Below are 27,021 nucleotides of genomic sequence, written 5' to 3'. Positions count from 1 at the left end.
AGTCATCGTACAGTATTCATGATGATGGTGGTTAGTTTTTATTTTAGAAATTAGAACTTTAATTTACACATTCAATAACACATACATCCTGTAAATTACATTTTCTACCTTACATACAATTTGATGTATTACGTGCTTTGATTTAATTTCATGAAATGAATGACTCAAATAAAATAAAAACACAGTGTAATAAACAGTTAAGCCAGAACGTTGTCATGCTGTGTCATTGTCACCAGAAGCAATGTGACGCAAGTTTGCGTGCACAGGGCAACAATCTCTACAGCTGCATTACATACTTTGTACTTTGGAAACGAAGTACAGGCATGTGAAATAAAAGCAGTTACGAGCAATTGTAATCATCATATCAGGGGGAAAAGCGACAAACATAAACTTATATGGAGCCACTTTATAGGTGATGGTGAGAACGGAGGTCATCAGGATCTGAGTGCATGAGCCACGGAACATTCTGCACCAATTTGTTTTATGTTGCTTGCTGTTACAAGATAACATTCTCTCCAGGTGATGAGTCTATTGAGGTGGTTTATAGGTTAAACCCCTGAGGTCCTGGTTTTGAACATGGCTTGAAGCTCCTGGTGATTAAACTCAGGTTTCTCATGTATTGCGATTTGACGGTTTCAATAACCTAGCGACTGCACACAAAACAACGTATTACATTTGCGTTTTCACTTCGTGTATAAAACTTTGGCTGTCATGTCAGGCGTGGCGAGAGTAAAAATGTGCCAAAGTACAACGTCCAGGGTGTGCAGATTTAAAAAAAAAATGTGTTTTAAAAAAAGCATCTCAGAAGTTGTTCTATGAAATATACTTCCACGGGGCCGGGCCCTCTTACGCACTCATTTTAACACGTAAGGCGACCAATATAAACTCGCCACCAGACATCATTGGGTCTTGTGGCATTGTGATATATTTTCAGCAAAAACAAGTGACGACGTGGAGGCGATGATGAACCCTCTCTTGCGTAGTACATCGAATTTTTACACAATAAATGCAATTTAAGCCGACAACACCCAAAGCGAACCGTCGCTCAGTCTACGAATTTCATTGCGCCTAATTAAAACCATTACTTTAATAACCACCATCCGTCGTTTTCATATGAATAAATGTGAATAAAATAAATTAACCACCGATATAATAATACAAAAATTATTATATAAAAGTCAATCTTCGGTGACGCATCCCACCGTCGCCTGCGTCACCGGCTTGCAGCTGACGTGGCCCTGAAGTTGAACGCGTCCTGAGCGATCTCCGAGTCCGCTTTGAAACACTTAAAATCGAGCGACGAATCGAAGTGCACAAACACGTCTCGAGAAAACCGCAGCATGAGGCGCGCCAACATAGGTGAAGAGTTTTCGCTGTTTTGTTACACTTTTGTTGCTGTTTATATAATGTGCCGGTGAGGCCTAGGTGATCCTCGGGGGTTTGCCGTGAGTCCCCGGTGTGGCCTAATTCTCTCTGCCGGAGAAGAGGCCTCGATCGCGGCCGGAGCTTCGAGTACAGACCCCGATGGCTCGACCGCGGTTCGACATCGGTTTATTATCAATCTGTTATCGTGTTTTTTTTAGCTGTGTGTGTTTTTTAACGATAATTGTGTTAAATATGTCTCAGGCCGTGTGGATACGTTAGATAACAAATGTGTCTTGACTTTATCGTGAGTCTTATCGCGTGTTAGGCCGCCTGTATGGTAATCGTAGAGCACATAAGCATTACGCGAGCGACGGCGCTTATGTGATGTAGGAAATATAAAGTGCAGTCTTCATGTGTATTGATACGCTTATGGCGTTAAGGCAATGACATACAATCTATTGGCAAAGTGTATGTGTCGCATTGCCATCTGAATCTGGACAACAGTCGTGAAATTGCTGGACTGGGTCGAAATCAAATTACAGCCGTACACGAATTTAAGAGGCCTTGAATCCATTTTTAAGAGGACCACAACCGGGGAGATGGAGCGATGGAATTAGTTAATGTGCAGGGACGTGGGGACGCCTTCATTCAGCAGTTGCACAGACATTGGGGAACAAATAAATCCACTGCTGGATGAAAAACTCCCCAGGCCGTGTATCTGACCATACTTCACCGCACTGGTAAATGCGGGGTTGGTGGAACAGGTTCAGATGTCATACGCCACTGGTCCTGTTCGTGGCTAGAAATCGTTCGATTTTTGGCGTTGTCCTCTAGTCTAACACTGTTTTGAGACTAGGCTCTAAAGAAAGCTGTTTCTGGTGTGGACCAATTCAGTTTCAAAGACCATGCATCACATACTACCAGAGCATGTTTTTTGTTTGCATGTTAACAAGTATATGTGGTTAATACAGACATGATTCCTTGCAAAAGGTTTCAGTTTGGTGTTTTAACATCTGAACACCTGTTTTAGTGCCAGAAAGGGGTAAAACATTCTTATAGAAATCGGTATTCGGTTTTCTGGGTTTAAAGTTATGTGTACCAACCACTACGCCACCACTCCACCGACGTTGAGGTATAATGCAAATATTGATTACATATTGCCTGAACACGTTCGCTTGGCTGAAACGTCAATTTTTGTTTCTTAGTGACAGCATCAACATAGCCTGTTATTTTCAATTAATCTGCCATTTTAGTGGATAGATAACGCATTGACTATTTTTCTAAACAGCAAAAAGGCTGAAAAAATGAGTCAATATCTTTCCCATGATAGGAAAACGATATACTGTAGTGTAATAGGCAGAGGTGTGGACTCGAGTCATGTGACTTGGACTCGAGTCAGACTCGAGTCATGAATTTGATGACTTGCGACTCGACTTGGACTTGCATAACAATGACTTTGTCCCACCTATGAGATGTGGACTCGAGTCATGTGACTTGGACTCGAGTCAGACTCGAGTCATGAATTTGATGACTTGCGACTCGACTTGGACTTGCATAACAATGACTTTGTCCCACCTCTGGTAATAGGTAACGTTTCGGACAATAACTCTTTTCAAATGCAGAGATCAACACTCGAATGTACAATTTACAGCATATGCTTTCACGGTTGTTGCTGTATAGTTCTCCAATCTGTTATTGGGTTGCATGGCGTTGTGTCTTGCAATCACGTCTGACGTTTCGCTCCACGTGCTTGGGAACTTCTTCAGGAACTGATATTCTTCACGTCCTGGAATTCAATTGCTGGAAAAGTTCCTCGCCCACAGTGCAAAACGTAGGGCATCATACCGAACAACACGCGGTGAAACTCAAAAACGTCACATACACGACAGTATACAGTAATGTTGTTTAGCTGCATAATGTGTATTTTTTGGTGCAGATGGGACCTCATATGTCGGCGGTGGGCAGCGCATGTATGAAGAGGAAAACGAGGCACTCCAGGATGACTTGCGTGCCAAAGTGTCTGCACTGAAATCTGTAAGTAGTAGACGAAAATCTACTTTGGTGTCTCTAAATTTACCTTGTAAAATTTTTGCACATTTTTACGAGATAATGCATCCGGGCTTGTGTATTATTTTTGTGCCCTTCCAGAAGGACCCACGTAATGCTAGCTTTGTATTTGTCACATTGTTATTGATGATCAATAATTTTGGTTTGAGAAGTGGCACAATGGATAGTGCACTGTGCCACTTGAATTTACATAATAACATGAGGCACATTTCCCTCTCTAAACCCACACTGATCAGCTTTGTGAAGTGTGGTCAAAAAACTCCTGTGACCGGCACGGCTTTCATCCAGGAGTGGATTAACAAAGGGTTGTAAAATATTTCTTTGTGTCACTATTTCATTGTTTGTTTTTTCACAGCTTTCCATCGAAATGGGCAATGAGGTTAAGGTTCACAACAGTGTGCTGTCAGAAATGGTACGTTCTGCTTTTCACAATATTTTTTGTTAATAGGTTTTAACTTTTCGATTTAAAGCTTTCGTGACTGCAGGGATTCATCTTCTTGGTTCTTTCGGTAAAGTCACGTAGAAGGGAAGTAATAAAATAATAAAAATAAAACATAATAAAATCATTCTCACGACGTTTCGGCCACAACGCAAGCAGCCGTCCTCAGGTGAAGACCAGGTCTGTCGGGGAGACGCTGGCCGAAACGTCGTGAGAATTATTTAATTATGTTTTATTTTTATTATTTTATTACTTCCCTTCTACGTGACTTTACCGAAAGAACCAAGAAGAGGTTTCAACATTTTAATTGACCTACATTTTACTTTTCCATTGTTCTCTAATCGATTACTCTCATGCAGGATTCAGCCTTTGACTCGACAGGGGGGCTCCTGGGTGCCACAATGGGTCGACTCAAGAAGATTTCTGGCGGAAGCCAGGCACGCCTCATGTGCTATCTCATGCTCTTCGCTCTCTTTGTCATCTTTGTTCTTTATTGGGTCATTCGCCTGCGGTAGTATATCATAAATAAGCCACAAACTAATCTCCAAAGTGTTTACCGCAATGGTAGTGACCCACACAGTTGCCATACTGTGTAAGGTTTATTTCTAACGAGCTGGTCTGTGGTTTCCACATTATATACAGGCAGAATCAGCACTTTATTGTGCCCATTTTGAGTTACAGTAGAAAAAAACCCTTCAAATTTGGAAATTTAGATATGCAATTTACCATGTTGAGTTGCTTGGTAGGTTGAACAAGGCTGTATTCGTTGTGTCAATGTGCAAAAGTAATGTCAAAAATAAATGTTGTTGGACAATTAAACCGATACATGCTGTACATAAGATGGTTTTGGAACATTAGTTAATACAGTTTAATGCGTATTCATGTATTGATAATATGACCTTAATAACCTTTGCAGTCATAACGTTTGCACCAGTTTCTATTGTCAGTTGTGTTTGCTCAGCATTCTAATCCAACTTTTGTATTCACAAAACCCCCATTGAAACTTGTTTCAATTGCTAATAAAAACAATTGGCAAACACCACGATACAATACCCTGCGTGGTGCTGTGTGTTTATATAAAATATGTTATGGTGTTCTGTGTACCATTTTTATGTCCAGTGCAACGTAGTTTTTCAAATACTGAAGCTAAAATTGTATAATACTGGAAATATATATCGTCTTGATATGTCCAAGTAAACAAAACATTGAAAAATAGATTACTTGAATTTGAATTCCGTATCGTTTTTGATAGAATGGTTCCCATAGATGTTCAGACATCTGATGCAATTATATTTGTTAGATATTCTAAATGTATAGGCGTATGGCTGATTTTTGAACGTTTAATAATTGCATTGGCAAATTAACTCAAATCCTCACAATTGTGAACCATTGTAAATGTTTTATCGTGCATATCGTGAATGCAATTTGTCTTTTTTGAAGAATGGGACAGTGTATTCCGTTGTATGACATTCCTGTGAATCATTGTAAATACAATTTAATATTTATTTTCGATCTTATGTTTTCTTTGCGTGCATTTTTGGGTGATATTCAGGGATTTTCTGCCTCTCAGCTTCAATTACATTTCCACAATTTTTTGGTTTGATTTTGTCACCATCAGCGCTTGATTAGTTTTCACGGACATTATGCATTTTCTTAAAATAGCGGATGGATGAATGTGTGGATATGTTCTTGCACACGTGATTATATAACTATTTTGGAGACATTAATCTAACCACTCAAAGGGTCCGTGTTTTTTTTTCTAACTTGCTATTTCTTTCACTCCAGATACATTATAAAAAAATATTGGCCGGAATTGTTTTATTTAATATACTGGATAGTATTGGTCTATAAAACAGTTATGCTCCTTTTTGTTGGTTCTTTCGGTAAAGTCACGTAAAATGGAAATAATAAAATAATAAAAATAGAACCTAATATTATTTTATTATTTCCATTCTACGTGACTTTACCGAAAGAACCAAGAAGATGAATCCCTGCAGTCACGAAAGCTTAAAATCGAAACGGTTATGCTGTTAAGACAAATATATTTGTTTTTGGAGACATAACAGAGTTCTGCTTATACAGTGCTGTAGGGTTTTTCTCTGGCTCAAAATCTCTGGCATAATAGCTTCAGTTGTGGCTGCATAAGTGAATGGTAATATTTTTCATGGTGATTGTGACTGCCACGAGTAAATCAAGAGTGAGCGCCTTTCCTGTTGTACTGAAGGTACTTGTTGAACTTTTGTTCTAACCGCAGCAACTTGTGTGGCCAGGGTTGGCAAGGAACAGTGTTTACAAACTGGTTTGCATTTTGACATATGGAGCAGGGGATTTTTGCGTGTGTTCCTTTAGTTAGTGTAATTAAAAAGCACTTTGTTTCGGCAGTGGCTTAGCTTGCATGGTTACATTGTAAGGTGATGATTTTTTTGAAAATCACTGATTGGAAAATTGCTTCCAGGAGACTTTATCGGGGCACTTTTATGGTTCAAAATGTTTTTTATGTGACATCAACTTGAGACAATTTGTGAAGCTAATTCATTTCCAGATTTTTATCAGAGGCCATTCTTGTGAATGACAAACATGTATTCTACATTATATGTACAATTATGGTTTAATTTATTGGTGAAAAAAACAATGAATGGCTGGGAAACTGTCAAGCATCTAAGCCAAATACCTTTAATATTCTTAATTTTAGAGGTTTTAAGCTTATCTTTTCTCTCTCTGGCGACTTGTTTTCTCTGCCTGTGTCCTCTTTAGAATGTTCACACTTAAATTCTAACTTAGCAATCTTTGAAATACGTAATCAACCAGGCTATGCGTTAATTGTGTGTTGACCGACCCTCTGTGTTGTATTACATTACATTTCGATATTTTACTAGGTTATTTAATTTTAGTGTGTCCTCCTGATTTTCAGGCTTACTTGCCGTGCAGCACCACGTCTGTTGACCACTCATTGATATGCTAATTTTTTCTCTAACCCCCCTCCCTCTCTCTGCCTCCGCCCCCCCTCTGTCTATTTAAGGCCACCCCACGGAGACGATCACCCCTCTCTGTTACCTGTGTTGCTCCTGCTATGTATCTTGGTGATATCTGTCTGCTAATATGTCTGTCTATAGTTTTCTGGTTAGATTTTATGTCGCTATTTCATTATACCTGATGATGATTGCTTGTGTTGCAATCGAAACGTCGTATTCTATTATTTAATTTAATTTATTATTTTATCTTTAGACGTGACTTAACCGAAAGAACCAAATAACCTTTAATATTACTGAAATTTTACTTTGAGTCATGGAAGTGTTAAAATATGAAAGTTAATTTAGCAAATTGGCTGTGCCCACACCTTAAGGCACCCAGCCTTTTGAAACCAAATCTCAAGCCACAATGATCCTATTTCCTCAAATTAAAAAAGTCAAAAATCCATCAGAAATACCTCGGGAGATGGCCAACATGCAGTGTTTAAAGTATTCTACCACAGCCCTGCTTATTTATAAATCATGCATTGGGCAGCTGAGTGGAATGTTTAAGCAACTTCAGCTGTATTTTATAGCATAAGGCCACCTGCTGTTATCCCTTTGTTTTTGTTCCGTTATAATAAGGCTCTAAAACGTTACATGTATTATATGCACTCGATATTTTTAGCTGGTTTCTTGCGTCTGGACAGCATATGGAAGGCAATTGCTCATGGTTTGGACCAACAAAAAAACTACTCGCCAAATTAATCCCACGGTAACAATACCTCATTGTTTGCATTAAAGAACCCTTGTGTTTATTATAGACACCAAACCGAGATAAATATTTGATGTGGGCTCGAAAATGAGCGGTACTGTATAAGAAGTTGTACGTGCACTGCACTTCGTGCACTGCACTTCAGCAACCAAATGGGAAATTTAAACAGTGATCTAATTTTATAATGAAATGCAGCTGTTCCAAATATCTTATTCTGCGTTAATTCTCCAATACTAGACGTTAAGTCAGTGGCGAACGTGTATATTTTTTGCATCAAATTCCTGAATTCCTCAGTTAAGTAGAGGGTAGCTTGGCTTATGGCGTTTCTCATTTTCTGGCAGTGGTCTGGCATGAGTGTGCGTTGGCTAATGCCTTAGGTATGTACCATGCGCGAATGATGAAAAAAAGTCAACACCACTACGGATAGCTCCACGTATAATGCGCTTGATGAGGAATGGGAAGTGAAACAGATGTGGTTGAAGGTTAAAAACATGTTTTCTCATTTTTGACCGAGTTGATATGTCCAAATGAAAAAAAGTGACCATCGTGAACATGGCAATTAAGTTATTTGATTACCTTCACGAAAAACAAACAATTGCCCAATCTCTGGTCTTCTATATATTAAGGCACAATCAGTCAATTTGCTTCTGAAAAAGAAGCTAATAGCTCAGTGGGCTTTACTTGGTAAAATAAAATAGTTTAGTTGTATTTGTGTATATATATAGTGATTTGCTTACCTTTACTATACTTTGTGTTTGTAAAGTTTGTTGTTATGATCTGACCCGCTCCTACTGGACATCTTGAAAAGAGCTTTATAGCTTATTGGATTCCTCCTCCAGTATAAACTAATATTCTTATACTGAAGTAGCCACTACAAACAAGTTATTTTAGAACCCTTAAGGTTGCTGGCATTTATGCCTTAGTTCTGCCTGGCTGTCTATGAATGGGAAATAAGCACTGTAACTCTCCTAATGATGATCCATGTTGAATTACACTTTGGTATAAAGTTGTGTGCCTGTTAGGTTGAGTTGATTAAAGATTAGCCCAAACCTTTTGGGACAAACTAGAGCTATAATGAGTATTTGCAAATGTGCAAACGTGTTTTTTTCTGACGGCAATCCTTAAGCTTCCAAGCTGCTCAGTACTTCCCAAGACAAATTGCACGTTGGCAGGGCATTGCATAACCCATGCTTGTGCGTGTTTTTTTTTATCTACAAAAATTGTTTAAAAATGTGCCCGAGGTTCTTCGTTATTTGTGCTTAACTCCCGACGTGATCTGTAGCCAATATGGCAAATAAAAGTTGTGTCCGCTTTAAAAGCGTTTACCAGTGATTGATGCTGGTTAACATTCGGACTGTCATTCAAATGTTTATATATAAATACATGATGATACATGTTGTTAGTGAAATGGAAGGTATAAAATAAGTTTGGAACATTAATGCACAGATTCCATACACAGCTGCTCTAATTTGTATATCGGGTCATTTTAAGTTGTGAAAGCACATTGATTCATACGTACAAGTTTAAAAAAGTCAAATTGATTTCTCATTGATTTGGTCCTGGGGGAGATGTTCATCTCACATTGTGTAGACCGACGCTCGTGGTTATTCTCCATTGCGAATAGGTGACAGGTTAATCCATCAGAGAACCACTCATGCCAATATCCGTGTCTCTAACAATGCAAGACCTTATATAAATATGGCATAACAATCATTCACAACCCTTTGTACATCCACCGCTGAATGAAGGCCTCCCCATGCTGTGACAGTTGTGAGGGCGCTTTGACTATGATAGGCGATTCTAGATTTGAAGCTTTCGTTACTGCAAGGATTCATATTCTTAGGTTTTTTCGGTCACGTAGGTAAAAAATTAAAATTAATAAAAGTAAAATAAAAAATAAAATAAAAATCACGACGTTTCGGAGGCAACACAAGCCTCCGTCTTCAGGTGGAACCGTCACAGCACGATAGCTGTATCAAGTGATTTTATTTTACTTTTATTAATTTAAATGTTTTACCTACGTGACTTTTACCGAAAAAACCTAAGAATATGATAGGCGATGTCAGTCCCGTGTGGGATGGTGAAAAGGAGAGTGAGTGGGAGGCCCAGGACTCGTGAGGATATCACTCACCACTGATGTTAGCGGTGGCTGTGAATCAAATTTAAGTCAGGATTCAAGGTGCCACCGCTGCACCCAACGTAAAGTAGACTCGATCATCCGCGTGAGGTTTATCCGATTTCCGGATTATCCGCACACCTGAGATTTTGACATAAATTAAAAACTCATGGATTTTCCCTTAATTCCAAATTAATAATCTAATAACAGTCATACATTGTTATTCTTGGAAATGTTTTTTTACGAGTCACGTGCTTAAACCAAACAAACATGTGCTCCAGTTCATCCTAAATCCACGTCGTCGCCTCTACAGTGCAGTAGTAGCATATCTTTACAGCAGTGGGTGGAGTTTGATGTTGATTAAGGTGGCTGGCTCTGCTATCCACTTCGTGGCTGGAGTCTTCTGCGCGATAGCATGAAAGTGTTATCACCGAGCACACGCATCGATCGTGAGTTTTTGGCATCGAGATCCGGGGGAAATGGTTATATTTTTGGATTATCCGTGATTTTGAGTTATCAACGACCTTCATCCCCATCAGCGTGGATAATCGAGAGCCTGCTGTATATTTTTTTTATTTTATCACCGGTCACTAGCCTGTGTGTGTCCGTGTTCACTGGTTAACGCGCTGCTCTGTGAACCCGGCGACCCTGGTTCGATGCCCACTCACGGCCAACACCATTGACGATTATATTATTTTAACTGGACCTGGGCCTCCCTGAGATGGACTCAAAAGAATAGCTGGTGCAATGGGAAAAAACATCGCCACTGGCCTCCCAACCCCTCGTGTGCCGTGCTGACCTTCATAGGTGCTCGCGAACAGCACTTGCCCCAACAATATGTTAAGACTATACGGGGGATCTGTGTCACAATATATAGAGACAGTGAAAGTCTTGTGGAACTTAGCATTGGTTCGCCAGAGGTATTCCACGAGACTGTGGCACCATCCTGAGGTCGAGGGCTGTGGGATGATGTTATGGAGGCCAATGACATTGTCCATGCTCTTTAATCAAGGCACACGTGCCATTGGACTCACTGACAGTACTAATTAGAGCACGTATCTGATCATTTAATTGGGTGTATATATCGTTTGCTAGGGCTATATATAATTTCCTCCGAAACTGTATTGCAATTTAAGATATTGAATACTCACATTTTTAAACCTTTGTAAATATCCTACGATGTTGGACAATGATGTCACTGTCCATGAGTTGTTCTCTGTGTTCGTTTGAATTGATAAGTTGTCTTGGAATGTTTTAATGATTAATAAGTTAATGTGTCCTACTACTTATGTGTAGTGCTCTGTTCAATTGTGCCTCTTTATTCCATTGGCGTTTGGGGATTTTTTTTATACTTGGGGCGACAGGGTGGCGAGATGTTATCTCCCTCACCTGATGTGCAGGAGTTTGTGGATTCGATTCCGACCCTGACGCCTGCTGTATACTTGAAGTGTGCACGGTCTCCCCGTGGTCGCGTGGATTTTTCTCTGGGTCCTCCGGTTTTCCCGTCCACATTTAGAAACACGCGTTTCGAGTATTTGACTGCTATACATTTCCACGACATTAACAATTGTGTCGGGTGGTTGCGGGTTTAACGACACGTTTATATTTACGCGATCTAACCCCCCCCCCCCCACCTCAAAACCCTCTTATGGATAATATTGGTCGCAAAAGCCTACGTGTTAAACCAAATTAAGCTACAGTTGTAGACACCCCTGTTACGAGGTGAATCCTGGGGGATGCTACCTTGGTGTGATGGTGAACACGCTGGACTTTTAAGTATTCACACTGTGCTTGAAGAGGTCACTGTTTTTAATCCTCCTGGTATTGTAGTTTTTAAATAACGTTTATTAAACTAATTTGCCTCTGTCTCCACCCAGCAGTACAACATGAGTACACCAGAGATCGGAGCAGTGTAGGTGTCACATGGTCGGGTAAATTTTGGGTAGTCCCACCGCTTCCAAAACCTCTGACCAGCATGGAAGTGTAGGTCAAATGCCCTCTAGCGGGGCTTTCCAGAGCCCCCTCAAGTTAGGGGCCTGCAGTGGTCTGAGGAAAGAATTGCAGGACTGCACCTTTATCTTCATGTATTTTAGGGCTGGTTACGTTCGGTGCGATAGAAGTTCGTGGTACGAAATATGTGTGGAATGAAAATCACTCGAGTAGGTTATGCTCGTCCATCTTGTGAATGATAATGATTATTGCGTTATAAATCCAGGTGTGGTGTAGTGCAAAATCTAGGTTCATATTCTTAGGTTTTTTCGGTAAAGTCACGTAGGTAAAACATTAAAAAATAAAATAAAAATAAAAATCACGACGTTTCGGAGGCAACACAAGCTTCCGTCTTCAGGTGGTACCGTCACAGCCACGATAGCTGTATCAAGTAAATGAGAGATTGGAGAAGGTGGTGGGGCAAGGGCCGCATACTTATTATGAACATGGTAAAGGCTCAGCCTTTGTTATGCAGTCTGTTCTTAGTCTCAAGCCTCACCTTACCAACCATTATATAAACGCAGTGGTAACTCCTGCAATCTTTCATTTACTTGATACAGCTGTCGTGGCTGTGACGGTACCACCTGAAGACGGAAGCTTGTGTTGCCTCCGAAACGTCGTGATTTTTATTTTATTTTACTTTTTAATGTTTTTACCTACGTGACTTTACCGAAAAAACCTAAGAATATGAATCATTGCAGTCACGAAAGCTTCAAATCTATAAATAAAATAATTCTCACGACGTTTCGGCCACAACGCAAGCAGCCGTCCTCAGGTGAAAAACAGGTATGTCGGGAAGACAGCGTCAGATGCTGTCTTCCCGACAGACCTGTTCTTCACCTGTTCTTCACCTGTTCTTCACCTGAGGACGGCTGCTTGCGTTGTGGCCGAAACGTCGTGAGAATTATTTTATTATTATGTTTTATTTTTATTATTTTATTATTTCCCTTCTACGTGACTTCACCGAAAGAACCAATAAGATGAATCCCTGCAGTCACGAAAGCTTTAAATCGAAATTGTAAAACAATTGTAAATGGTGTGGACTTACTCTCCAACATACCGGTGTGCAGAACTGGTAACGAATTGGCATGTTTTGTTTATGTCACAAACTTTACTAATTGGCTGTGTCTGGTGGTGGTGGGTTTAACGACACATTTTATATTTACACGATCTAACCCCTCAAAAGAACATCTGATGGATGATAATAATAACAAAAACTAATGAGACTGGTGCTGTCATGGGAACATGGAATGGTCGCCACTGGCTGAGGATCCAACAGCTGACGTGAAAACAACATGTTGGACACGATGTGTCTGGGGATGTTTATTATTTGTCTTGCTCTGTCATACACTTTAAAGTGTATGTAATCCATATGAACACGGACAAAATAGACAGTTTTATTGTTATAAATAGGTGTAAATGTCGAATGCATGCACTTAACTCGTTCTTGACTACAGATACGTGTAAACCGGCTGATTGGTTAAAATCTGCGTCGCAGAAGTTTTAGGGCAAGTTTCAGCAATGCTTAATTTAATCTTAATAATCCCGAGTTATTCTGCACTGCATGATTTATTACAAAATGTTATGAGTTTAGCTGCGGGACGTGTGGTGCTTAACATTGTAAATCACGCTGGCTTCAATCTACTCAAGTGATATGGAGCTCAGATAGATGTACTGGTGGTGGTCAAAACGTTTGCAAAATTAGACTAATAAAAAGCAGAGCTGACGATGTCATGCCTAATTTTAGCACTATTTTTACTCAAGTATTCTAAGGTACTGTGAAATAAGCAATGCCATGGTTGTACATATTCAAAATGAACGAGTCACTATACATATTATTTCCCAAACGTTTATTCTGCTTGTGCTATCATATATCACGTGATTAGCAAAGGTCCAGTGAAAATCTCACAAAGCAGTGCATCATCCTGTGTTGGAGAACAGCCCGCTGAAGGTGACATCATGGAACGACTTCTGAAATCAATTAAAGTGACCTTTTATCCACAATCAGGGTGGTGTACTTTCCAATGCACGCTGCTACATAAACGTTTGTCCTATGGCAGCCAAAAAAACATTCTCATAGGTGGATTTTTTCGTCTCAAATGAAGTGAAACACCTAATTTAACATGGGTGTTTTTGTGGCGTCATCGGTAACTGTTTTGAACCATCAACTCATTACACTTGAGGACCCGGTTTAATTAGGACCCGGTTTAATTACGACTCAGTTTACGCGAGTCTACAGGTCTCGATGTCAGTCTCGGGGACCTATGTAAATCAATCGCAACCGGGCTGAGATCATCAAATCACAATACTTGAGAAGCCAATTTAATTACGGGTGGCTGCCCCGAATAAAACCCAGGATCACAGCAGTGCTGGTTAAGTGCTTTGATCCCCGAGGAACCCATCCCAATTTTCTCTCTGCTTACTTTTCGTGTCCTGTTTCTTCAACTGTTTGACTGGTCCCCTCATTCGTACATATACACACAATGACAGCAGGTTACCATGGAGGGGCATGCAAGATGCACATCAATCGCATGGCTGTGTATCTATGCATGTATGTACATGTAGGGAATCCTTCCTTGTTTTATCCTCATGAAATTACACAGCCGCCCTTTTCTTTGAAGGGGTTCTTGTCCTCGGGAACTCCTTTCACCAGTGGGTCATCAGCCATGTTCGATTCTACGTGCGCCAGGATGTCCGGAGCAACTTTGGAAATCTGCAACACAAAATAACCATTGTGCATCGTGGTGGAGAATGTTGTGCATTGTGTAGTTTTGCGTCGATTTAGAACCCATTATAGAGAAGGGTCCTTGCCTATAAACATCAGGTAGTCCACCAACATTGGTTCAAGCATAACGGCTGATGAGACACGGAACGTCGAAACCGGTATGGAGTGTGCTTGTATGGAATCAATACTGTTGATAAAAAGCACTCCCAGAAGTCTGAGCGGTCAATGCGTTGTGTGAAAGATATTTTTTTAATGTAGAGAGACATATATGGGAAGCAGGAATTATGGGTTCCGAAATCTGGCACGCGGCAAAAGACGGAAATATGGACCGTGATAAGCATGTGTGCGTGTGTGACTTGTATGTACGTAAAATTTGTAATGGAATTTAGTTTTCATTTTTAAAGCCTCAGTATGTGAACACGAGACAGAGATGCACATCTCGAGAATGTGAAATGTATTTTTATTTTTGTTCAGAGCAGGAAATGAGGAGTAGAATTATATGGAGCAGATAGATAATTGAGATGGCATTAATTCTAGATTTGAAGCTTTCGTGACTGCAAGGATTCATATTCTTAGGGTTTTTTTGGTAAAGTCACGTAGGTGAAAAATTAAAATTAATAAAAGTAAAATAAAATAAAAATCACGACGTTTCGGAGGCAACACAAGCTTCCGTCTTCAGGTGGAACCGTCACAGCCACGACAGCTGTATCAAGTAAATGAGAGATTGCAAGAGCTACCACTCCGTTATATATGTAATAAACGACTGGACCACGATGTCTGGCTCAGTGTCCTTTATTCGGTTCGTGCTGTACACCCACACGGCTGTCTTTACTCTGTAGCTTCTCCACGGTGCTGACTCCAATGTCGGCCCGATCCACAACAGCAGCTCCGCTGCTGTTTCTCTCACACAGCCCCCCTTGGCTGTACTCGCTGCAACTCCTCTCCCTCCGCAGCTCTGACAGCCTCTTGCTGTCTCTCTCTCTCTCCGCAGCTCCTCCTGGCAGCCACACCGCTGCCTCTAACATGCAGCCCTCTCTCTCTCTCCGCAGCTCCTCCTGGCAGCCACACCGCTGCCTCTAACACGCAGCCCTTCTGGCTGTCTCCTCTGCAGCTGCACACCACTCCGCAGCTTCCTCTTATCTTCGGGGTTGGCTCCCGATGGCCGTCGGCGCCCCCCCCTCTCCACACTCGCCCGCGTGGCCTCACTCTTTTCCGCTCACACCCCGACTGCCTTCCCCTTCCGGTTTACCCGCTTAAGGACCCGAACCTTCCCCCCACGTCACATGACTCCACCCCCCGTGACGTCACATCCGGAAGGTCGCTTACGCCCGCATTACACCACCCTCCCCCGTAGAAAAATCCCAGCCGACCTCGGCTGACCAATAGCAAATCGTAATGCGGCGAACCGAGCTTCCCCCCCTAAAGGACACTAAGCATACAATGTAACAGCAAGAACAACAACAACAACGCAATTAACATCAACGAACGTACAAAAAGCATGCAATAAATACAACTGTAAGAAAAAAAAAAAATAACAAGACAACAACAATCAACGAAACGTAAGCGATTTGGAACGTGTGCGGGTCGCCGGCCCGTCCCGGACGGTCGGCGGCCCACTCGCAGAACGGGAACGCGATGAAAGTCGAGGAATGACAGGGGGTAATCCCCCTGTCGCAGCTGGAAGTCCACCGCCGTCCCGTGTCTCTAAAGAGTTAGTCTTGGGCTTGTCCTGTGACCGTGCCCGCAGCTGGGTCGGAAGGGCTGCAGGGCTCGAAGGTCCCGCAGACCTGGCAGGCGTCCTCCGAGCAGGGCCCCTCGTCCCCCGCAATGTCACGGCCGGCCTGTCTGGAACAGGTACGACAGGCGCTCTAGCAAGATCAATGGACGCAGGCAGGGGAGAGTCAGCAGCAACAGACCCCGGCAAGGCAACATTGGGGGATGACGCATCATGTAAGGGAGCAACATATGGTTTCAAGCGCGACGTATGCACAACCCAGCGACGAGACCCAATCTGGACGCGTGCTGACTGTGGGTTGGGAACCGCAATGAGGCGTCATTATGCAATTTCGGCGAGGTCCCCGGACGTACCTGTGGACAATGAAGCCAGGCTAGGTCCCCAACCTTCCAAGGGCACTCCCCCTCAGACCGTCGCGCATATCGCTCGTTCCGGGCCTGGGCTTTGGCCGTAGCCACGCGGGCATTCTCCCGCGCCTCCGTGACTCGGCGAACCGTGTCCTGAATGTATTCAGGAAGTGGTTTACGAGGTCCCTTCACCCCAGTTCCCAATTGCACATCCACCGGCGGCACGTTTTCCCGACCATACATAAGGTAAAACGGCGAATATCCTGTAGCCGCATGAGGCGTCATCCTGTACGCCGAAAGCACCCCGGGGATGTGCAGATCCCAATCTGATTGTTGTTCACTCACGGTATGGCAAAGCATGGCAGACAATGTCCTGTTCAGCCGTTCAACCATACCATCCGTCTGCGGATGGTATGGGGATGTCCGTACTTTCTTAGTCCCAAGGCCCGCGCACACTTCCGCCAATAATTTAGAAGAGAAATTCCTGCCCTGGTCCGTGAGGAGTCTCTCAGGCGCCCCCTTATCCATAATATACCCAAACAAAAAGGCGTCGGTAATGGCCGCGGCCGACTGATCGGGCAACGGCCAGGCCATCGGCCAACGGGAGAGGTACTCAACCCCTACCAGCAAATATTTATTACCCCTCGCCGATGGTGGAAAAGGTCCCAATATGTCCAGTGCCACCAATTCATTGACTCGAGACACCTGAATCGACTGGAGAGGTGGCACGTAAGGATGTTTCGGCGGCTTACGTCGTGCACACGCAGGGCACGCGCGCACGTGCCCTACGACATCTGTCGCCATGCCGTGCCAAAAATAATGACGTTGCAACGTCAACAAGGTCTTCTGCACCCCTAAATGTAAGAGAGTGTCACAATGGAGGGTTCTAATCAACTCGAATCGCAAGGACGTTGGTACCACCAGGCGCCAACGTTCCTGGAACCCCTCCCGCCACATAAGCAGACCATCTCGGAGAGCGGTTTGCGGCCCCACAGCCGTACTCGGACTCCCATTGTCCTTAGCAGACCGCTTTCGCAAGGACACCAATGACTCATCCATCATCTGTTCCCGGATCCAGACAGACCGCGGCAGATTCAAAACCCCGTCAGCCAGTCCCGGTTCCATCGGAGTGTCCGACTTCTCGACGGCCAACGTAAGCGGCTGAGGGGGGTTTGGAATCGGCGAACACCTATGCGTCCCCGACTCACATTTACAAGGGGCGCGCCGCGGTAATCTGGAAAGTGCGTCAGCGTTCGCATGGCGCACTCCCTTCCGATGTTGAATTTGGAAGGAAAATTCCTGTAGCGTGTCCAACCAACGTGCCAACTGTCCGGATGGCTGGTCAATTTTAAGGGCATATTGCAAGGCCGCATGATCCGTACGCACAATAAAAGAATGACCGTAGAGGTATGGTCGAAATTGCCGTAGGAAAAAAACAACCGCCAATAGTTCTCTGCGAGTGACACAGTAGCGGGTTTCCGCAGGAGACAAGACTCGGCTACCATACGCCACGACACGCTCTACACCCCCTTTAGACTGTGATAACACCGCCCCAATACCTGTGTCACTCGCGTCCGTATCAAGAATGAATGGGTGATCGAAATCGGGATAATCCAATGTTGGGGCCGTGGCCAATAGATCACGCAGACTCCGAAAGGCCGCCTCCTCCGGCTGTCCCCAAACAAACTTCCGTCCTTTACCCGTAAGGAGATGCAAGGGCCTCGCAATCGTCGCAAAACCCGGCACAAATCTTCGGTAATACGAGGCAAATCCCAAAAACCGCCGAACATCCCCCACGGTGGCCGGAGTCGGCCAATCCCGGACGCACGCCGTCTTTTCCGGATCCGTGGACACTCCCTCAGCACTCACAATGTGCCCCAAATAGCGGACGGACCGTTGCAGTAGGTGACATTTCTTTGGTTTGAATTTCAATTTGGCAGAATGCATCCTCGTGAACACTGTCTCCAGCCGCGTCAAATGTTCATCAAATGTGCGGCTGAAGACAATGATATCGTCCAAATATATAAGACATGTCTCCCACTGCAACCCCGTCAAAACGAGCTCCATCAACCTTTGAAATGTAGCAGGGGCCGCATTCAATCCCATCGGGAGACAGTTGAATTGAAATAACCCCTGCGGCGTACGGAATGCGGTTTTCTCCCGTGAGGACTCGTCAAGGGGAAGCTGCCAAAATCCCGAAGAGAGGTCCAGTGTGGAAAAGAACTTAGCCCCCGACAATGCGTCGAGGGAGTCATCCATACGCGGCAGGGGGTACGCATCTGCCACCGATATCTTATTCAATTTGCGGAAATCAACACAAAATCGCAATTTGCCATCCTTCTTCTTAACCAAGACGACTGGAGCGCCCCATGGGCTGTTAGATGGCGATATAATGTCCGCAGCCAACATGTCTTCCACTGCCCCCCGTACGTGTTCTCGCTCCGCAGGACTCATCCGATGCGAATTTAATCGAATAGGGGCAGCATCGCCCGTCTCAATGTGATGGTAAAGCAACGAAGTGCGGCCCAAATCCAAATCATCGGAGCTGAACACATCGGAATATGTCAACAACAATTTACGCAGCTCACCACGTTGCTCCATGGACAGGGAAGAATTTTCGTCACATAAATGAGCAACCCAACGATCATCCGAACTCCTTGGCTCGGAAACCCCAGCAACAACTCCCCGGCTATGTGGACAATCATGGGTCGCAAACGCCGTAGTGGCATGTGCCACAACCGTACCGGCCGGGACACGGACGTTTTCTCCCCCCGCATTAAGCACCTGTAAAAACGGTAATTGATCCGGCCGGACGATGGTCTGTGCCCCCACTAACGCCAACCCGGTTGTTATCGCGGCGGACGGTGACAACAAGACCCCTACTGCTCCTAGCCGATCAGGCAGGGGCTTCCGATACCGCAAGGGTATAAGCATCTGTGTACCAGGTGGGATGTCCACAGATGCGACGGACAGCGCCTGCACTTGTACGGCCGAAGCAGGTCGCCCCCAGGGCGACGGCAGAAACGAGATTTGACGGCCCCCCGGCAGTTCAATACAATTCTCATTGATTTTGATCAAAATGGGCATCTTAGCCAAAAAATCGGTGCCTAACAAACAAGGAACCGCCAAAGATCTCGATATCAACACAACACCCGAGGCCGACACATCCCCAATAGATATCTTAGCATCCACCTGACCCACGATACCCATGCTACCCCCGTTGGCAGCGACGCACGACCCATAAACCGGACGCACAGCCCCCGGCGGGATGCCCAACAGATGAAAAATGACATCCGAAATAATAGTCGCAGACGCGCCGGAGTCGACCAAAATGCGTACGTCCACCCCTTGTATAGACCCCGGTACAGTGGACGAGCCCGTAGCGGCCGCGACGACTCTCCGTGCCAACTTGCGCCATTGCGTGACCGAGCGACAAGGCCCCGTCGAAGGGCATGCTTTAACCACAACGTTAGGATGGCGCAACGACGGTGATGGGTGAGGTGTAAAGCCTTGCCGAGTGTCTGGTGCGTGCCGACATGCCTGTTTCGGAGGATCTTTAGCCGACTTGACCGGTGCCGAGGCCTCCTGCTGCGGCGGAGCCGGGAAGCGGGCCCAGCAGTCTCTGGCGTAGTGGCCCCTACGCCCGCAGCGGAAACATTCGGCCTCGTTGCGCCGAAGCGCAGGCCTCGCCTCCTGACGGCCCCGTTCTGGTAGCGCCGCGCGCGGTCTCGGCCCGCCGCGTCCCGTCCATGGAGCGGAGGCGGCCGTCAGTTGTTGAGGGCCCCGGTCATCCGGAACATAGACAGCCTGCGCAGGGTTCCACCCCAGCGCATCCCCTTCTTTGACGGGCCCCCCCGTCCACGCCGTCACTTGTTTCCAGCGACGGAGGTTGAATTGCGCATCGAGACACTTAGCAGCCGTCCGGGAAGTTAGCTTCTCATGCCCACACACAGGCATGGGGATCCCTAGATCCCGAGACAGCTCCAACATTTTCCCTAATATGAGAGGCTCGAGCAGGTCCTGTGGCGTCTCAGGATAAGCTGCCATGGCCAGCTCCAGCACCGCACCCCTGAACGCCACGGGCGACTCCTCTGGTGCTCGTTGTCGTTGAGCGAATCGCCGATGCGCATCATCTGGTGGCTCATAAGCATCGGCCATTTCTTGAAAAACACCACATAAAGTTGCCTTCTTATCGGTCGTTATGGAACGGAAGAATCGGACAGATTCGTCGTCCAGGAGAGTCGGCAACACCTCCAAAGCCTCCGCATCGGTCCATCTTGCTGTGCGTACCGCCGCCAAGAAGCGGCAGGCGAACGCGCTCCAGTCCCCACCGACGGAAAATTCTTTAACCGTTGTAAGGTGGCGACTCCGACTCCTCTTCCCGCCGTCTTCCAATGGTGGTGGTTGTGATGGCAAATTCAAAATGGCGTCGGCCCGCGGCGTGGCCAAGATGGCGGTTTGGCGCCACGGAGCGCGCAAAATGGCGGCCTCTTGCCGCGTGGGCAATGGCGGCGGCAGGACAGGCAACGTGGCGGCCCGCGGAGCACCACTTGCATCATCCATCGTCCCTGGCGCGACGAGATGGCATAGATGCGCCAGGACGTCCTTAAGTGCCTCCAGTTGTACCGCCATCGCTTGCCATCGTTGATCCGCGTCTGATGATGTCGACGGACCCGCCACCGCGCCAACATCCTCCACTCCCGTTCCCGTGGTCGCCTCAGCCGGGCTCTCCTCCACCACCCCAACAGGATCCGTGGTTGGAGGGAGTTCGTCGTCGTCGGACGAAGAAGCCGATGCAGGCGCCGGATTAACTTTCTTCCTCACTTGTTTCGACATGCCGTTGCACTTCCGACACCAGTGTAATAAACGACTGGACCACGATGTCTGGCTCAGTGTCCTTTATTCGGTTCGTGCTGTACACCCACACGGCTGTCTTTACTCTGTAGCTTCTCCACGGTGCTGACTCCAATGTCGGCCCGATCCACAACAGCAGCTCCGCTGCTGTTTCTCTCACACGGCCCCCCTTGGCTGTACTCGCTGCAACTCCTCTCCCTCCGCAGCTCTGACAGCCTCTTGCTGTCTCTCTCTCTCTCCGCAGCTCCTCCTGGCAGCCACACCGCTGCCTCTAACATGCAGCCCTCTCTCTCTCTCCGCAGCTCCTCCTGGCAGCCACACCGCTGCCTCTAACACGCAGCCCTTCTGGCTGTCTCCTCTGCAGCTGCACACCACTCCGCAGCTTCCTCTTATCTTCGGGGTTGGCTCCCGATGGCCGTCGGCGCCCCCCCCTCTCCACACTCGCCCGCGTGGCCTCACTCTTTTCCGCTCACACCCCGACTGCCTTCCCCTTCCGGTTTACCCGCTTAAGGACCCGAACCTTCCCCCCACGTCACATGACTCCACCCCCCGTGACGTCACATCCGGAAGGTCGCTTACGCCCGCATTACATATATACGGAGTGGTAACTCCTGCAATCTCTCATTTACTTGATACAGCTGTCGTGGCTGTGACGGTTCCACCTGAAGACGGAAGCTTGTGTTGCCTCCGAAACATCGTGATTTTTATTTTATTTTACTTTTATTAATTTTAATTTTTCACCTACGTGACTTTACCGAAAAAACCTAAGAATATGAGACGGCATTATTGTACGATGGAAATGCAAATTAAGACACTTCATAGAGAGATGGTAATAGGCAAAAAGAGAAGATTGATGATGGCTTTGTGCATTGGCAAGGTTTATACCCTGGGATTGGTGATGTCGCAGTCAGAGAATGCTACCAATGACTCAGGTTAAACATTTTGGCCATGCACATGAGTGGCAATCAACATTTCTACATGGCCTGGCTCTTCACTCTCAACTCAGTCCGACGTAAATGTGGAGCTGTTGCGATCATTGTTTGTACTGGGAAGAAAAATGGCACGGCATGTATGAGCACCACTTAATGCGCCAGGCCAGCTGTAATAAGTGATCGCTAACAGCACTTATTCAAACATTTAAGATAAAAAGACAGCTAATTAAATCAACATTTACCAACGCAATAACTAAGATGAATCTCAAACTGATTCTCTGCCTAATTTAGATTTTTGTACACGCATAAACCCTCGTCCTAATTTACATTTTAATAGCAAATTTGCGTTGTAATATCGAAGAATAATGAATACAGAAAAGCGAAGCAGAGTGATTCGTACTCAGACTGCATCGAGATAACCGCCACCCCGAGTTTCCCACTCGGAGCGATGCAAATGACACCCAAAAGCCATCGGCGGTCGACTCAATGCGAGGAGTTCGGTGGAATATGAAATATTTGAGCAAGTGGATATCGGCAGCGGCGGTAGGCAGAAGCAAACCCAAGCAAAAAGTTTACAGCTCCAAACATTTTACCTGCTGGAGCATGTCATAATCTGGAGGAGAGCACTTTGTGCCGCTGTGAAATGCATTTCAATTCCTTAATTATATACACTTACTTTGATCTGTATAGATATATAATGCAAAATATCAATCACTTATGTGCTCATATTACGGCTCAATAAATCATTTACTCTCGTGCGTAATCCTGTATGAATCTCAGCCAGCATATCCTTTATTTAAACCAGGTGGGAACACAATGACATTCGTTATTTATTGTACGTAACGGACACCTGGGGCAGCGTAGTTCAAAATGCAAAAAATACCAATTTTTTTTTAGGGTAATTGTGAAATGTGTGTTTCGGCTCTGACACCAGCGCAGAGTGCAATAGTTAAAACAAAACACAACTATTGGAGCCAACGAGTGTTGGCGACAGGCTATGGCCAGATTTTTGAAGGCAATTCGTTGAGGTCTCCAGACAGCTTGACTTGGAATAACGGACTCATTCAATGGCGAGTGCTGTGCGATAACCGCTGGGTTATTTCGGTCATCTTATTGTACATTTTTATAATTTGTATTTTATATTATAAACACAAAGGACTTGCGAATCATGTCGATTGTGATGTTTGTATTATTATTAAACATGCAATGTATTTTATTACTAGCCAAGCATCCCAATGATGAAAAATTACATGCAAACTACTGTACTTAATTAAGATAACTACCCAACTGTGAAAACTTGACAGGACCCTCCCGAAAAAGAGCCTTGAGATTCGGTGAGGTTTTTGTTTTCCAGAGGAAAACAAGTGGAATAATAATAGTTGTGGTCAAAGGATCTCAGTGTACCTTTCATATGCTCTGCACTGGCTAAATTCATCTGCATAGCAGCGAAGCTAATCTGGTAAAATTCGACAGTCCCAATAAGTGACTAGTCAGTGTCATTGTAACATAACAATAATATGTCATTAATTATGCTAATAATTAGTTATCCAGCAAAGCCTCGTTGAGACCCAATAATTATTTCAGAAGGATGCTGCTCCATTTGGGGGGGGGGGGGGAAATGGAGAATCCGGAGAAAACGCTCGGCACTGCCATAGGCATTGGAATGGGGAGGTTGTAATTACGGTACAGCAACTCCCTCGTTATCCACGAACTCACTATCCGCAATTTTGGCTATCTGCGAATCGCATCTGGAACTCTACACGACTGCATCGAGAGAGAGAGAGAGAGAAAGAAAGAAAGTGATGTGATAAAGTGATGAGAGAATGTGATGCCAGAAAATTATGAGATAAAGTGATGAGATAAAGTGATGAGAGAGAGAGAGAGCATTTCTCGAAGCTTCAGAAAGCATCTTCAGACGTTGCGCGTACGAAATTCGTTGGGCAACGTCATTATGAGCGACATTTGCTATTCACGAGGATCTCCGGAACGTAAACCCTCTCGGCGAATAACGAGGGGACACAGTAATGGTTTTTCGGTAAAGTCACGGAGGTAAAAAATGAAAATTTAAATTAATAAAAGTAAAATAAAATAAAAATCACGACGTTTCGGAGGCAACACAAGCTTCCGTCTTCAGGTGGAACCGTCACAGCACGATAGCTGTACGGTTCCACCTGAGGACGGAAGCTTGTGTTAATAAAAGTAAAATAAAAATAAAATAAAAATCACGACGTTTCGGAGGCAACACAAGCTTCCGTCCTCAGGTGGAACCGTACAGCTATCGTGCTGTGACGGTTCCACCTGAGGACGGAAGCTTGTGTTGCCTCCGAAACGTCGTGATTTTTATTTTATTTTTTATTTTACTTTTATCAATTTTAATTTTCATTTTTTACCTACGTGACTTTACCGAAAAACCTAAAAGAATATGAATCCTTGCAGTCACGAAAGCTTCAAATCTAGAATCTACGTACCTTCTCCCGTGTAAGCTTTACTTCTATCCGGAGTTGCTCTGCCTCCATCTTCGCAGTATCCTCGGGCGTTCTCTCTTCTTCCATCGCGAGGCAGTTATTCTGCTGTCCCTGTGTGGATCAATCAACAACACCCTCCAGTCATCAGCGCTCTGCTTGGGGTTTCGCGGTTGTGATGTACAGCCCTTCGATGTCATTTCGGATTGTACTGCGTGCTGTTCGGCATTCGTATGTCCGACGTTTTGCTCTACACGCTGCGGATCTTCAGGAACTGAAATTCAGTTCAATCCAATTTAGTTTCCGTGCAGCGAAACGTCGGACATCGGGTCGAAACAACACGTGGTGAAATCTGAAAACATGTCAGAGAAGCTAGTCGTCGGCATTATTGCTAAAGTTTGTTGACCATGCTGTACGTTTGCCAACACAAACATTTCAACTGTGAATATGTGCACATTCCAAATGTTAAAATAGCTACATTAATACGATTCGCAATAGTTTATGGAGAAGTGTCAACCTAAGCTGTGCATGCGCAGTTATCAAAGTATTTTTTAAAATCTCAATGGTTAGTTATTACAAGTCGCTTTTAGTAATCTGCCTATCACACGAATGCCTCTGGAAAATGAGCATCACCCCCAGCCGACATGTATTGCGTGTTGAGATTTAGTTGCTACATAAATCAAATCACTCATTGACCAAGGGCCCCTTTCAAGAGTTCTAAGCCTGGCTGTGGAGCGAGAAACACGATACCGCGCACAACAAACACTATTTAAGAATTATAGATTTGAAGCTTTCGTGACTGCAAGGATTCATATTCTTAGGTTTTTTCGGTAAAGTCACATAGGTAAAAAATAAATAAAAGTAAAATAAAAAATAAAATCAAAATCACGACGTTTCGGAGGCAACACAGCGAGCGTGCTGTGACGGTCCCACCTGAAGACGGAGGCTTGTGTTGCCTCCGAAACGTCCTGATTTTTATTTTATTTTTCATTTTACTTTTTTTAATTGTAATTTTTTACCTACGTGACTTTACCGAAAAAACCTAAGAATACTATTTTAGAATATTCGTCATTACAGCGAATATGCTTTGATATTTGTTTCCCTTCACATTTTTCCCCCCTTCCAAAAATGACAGCGTCCCGACTCTTTTCGCCCGTCTCTTAAGCCAACGCGACCACCTTCAAAAGGCGAATCGCGGCACACGTTTAGCACTCCTACATTTGACATCGGCCGGTAAAACGCGCGCACTGCCGTATTATTTTATCCCTCGTGTCTTCTCACCTACGAGTTGATCAGGCTGCTCGCTATAACGATCTTGAGGGCGCACGCGTGCATTGCAAGAGGCGCATCGTACCTTCGTCTATATCTCTGTGATGTCGCCCATCGGCTGCTTCTCTCCTCCCTCCCTCCTCCCGCTCTGATTAACACGCCGTCGCCCAAACGTGGCTATTTAGACCAAGGGTAAACCTCTAATCCGTTATAATCCTCCCATGAGCCTTATCCCCCCACGGCTTCTCGGACATCCTTTGGCTTTCGCCCGTTTTTTCAAAAGAGAGCGCATGTCAGTGCATTGCATTTTTTGTTGTCGATATAATTATGGTCTTAATGCTGTACGCCCTGTTGATGATATTCATTGTGATAATTGGTTTTTTACCCTTTTATCTGGCAACAAAACTGACACCACGTGCGCCTTTTGGCGTCATCTGGTCCAACACCATGTGAGACTAGGCTCTAAGGAAAGCTGTCTCGGGTGTGGACCAATCAACTTCAAGGACAGTGCATACATTATCAGAGTTATGTTTTTTGTTTGCATTATGACTGCAGGTATTGTGGTCTATGCAAACATGACTCCTCGTAAAAAAAGGTGTCAGTTTTGTTGCCAGATAAAAGGGTAAAAAAACAATTATCATATCTTGCTACTGGAAAATGAGGTTCCAATGATATTCATTGTGTTTGACGGTACACCTCAAACACACACTGGCGTGGCCATCAACGCACCGTTGCGTGCATCTGCTTTATAAATGAAAACAATATAAGGCTGTTCAGGGTAGTGCGACTACGGCCATGCGACTGTGGACCGTATAGTTATTCCCACGGAGACCCACAAAGTTAGAGCGCTGTAGCTTGCGACTCACAGAGACTCAGATCGAACGATGAACTTTGTATGAAACGACTAACTCTCAAGACGCGAAACATAGCGGTGGTAGGGGGAATATTACATTTTCGCAATGTACGTAACCAACCCTGCTCATCGAAAGTTATACGGA

At 44.7% G+C, this 27,021-nt stretch overlaps 2 protein-coding genes across 3 annotated transcripts; one reads left to right on the top strand and one right to left on the bottom strand.

The window, feature by feature from the left end:
* The first annotated feature begins 1,203 nt into the window (after positions 1-1,203).
* On the top strand, positions 1,204-5,363 carry BET1 (Bet1 golgi vesicular membrane trafficking protein). Its single transcript, XM_078865758.1, has 4 exons — positions 1,204-1,359; positions 3,302-3,399; positions 3,788-3,844; positions 4,231-5,363. Exons 1-4 carry the CDS (start codon positions 1,341-1,343, stop codon positions 4,384-4,386), a joined length of 330 nt encoding a protein of 109 aa, XP_078721884.1. The 5' UTR covers positions 1,204-1,340; the 3' UTR covers positions 4,387-5,363.
* An 8,021-nt stretch (positions 5,364-13,384) lies between these two features.
* LOC144938064 (guanine nucleotide-binding protein G(I)/G(S)/G(O) subunit gamma-11-like) lies at positions 13,385-26,262 on the bottom strand. Of its 2 annotated transcripts, none has more exons than XM_078865756.1 (3): positions 26,109-26,262; positions 24,761-24,868; positions 13,385-14,412 (listed from the first exon to the last, which is right to left on the bottom strand). In XM_078865756.1, exons 2-3 carry the CDS (start codon positions 24,842-24,844, stop codon positions 14,287-14,289), a joined length of 210 nt encoding a protein of 69 aa, XP_078721882.1. In that variant the 5' UTR covers positions 24,845-24,868; positions 26,109-26,262; the 3' UTR covers positions 13,385-14,286. The 2 variants fall into 2 exon arrangements, with proteins under 2 accessions (XP_078721882.1, XP_078721883.1); XM_078865757.1 differs by having other exon boundaries at positions 26,036-26,113.
* Between the last annotated feature and the right edge of the window lie 759 nt (positions 26,263-27,021).

This window comes from Lampetra fluviatilis, chromosome 21 (genome assembly GCF_964198595.1).
Source record: "Lampetra fluviatilis chromosome 21, kcLamFluv1.1, whole genome shotgun sequence".
NCBI classification, from domain to species: domain Eukaryota; kingdom Metazoa; phylum Chordata; class Hyperoartia; order Petromyzontiformes; family Petromyzontidae; genus Lampetra; species Lampetra fluviatilis.
Note: the sequence above shows the minus strand (reverse complement) of the source record. Positions and strands in the feature narration are given on the sequence as shown.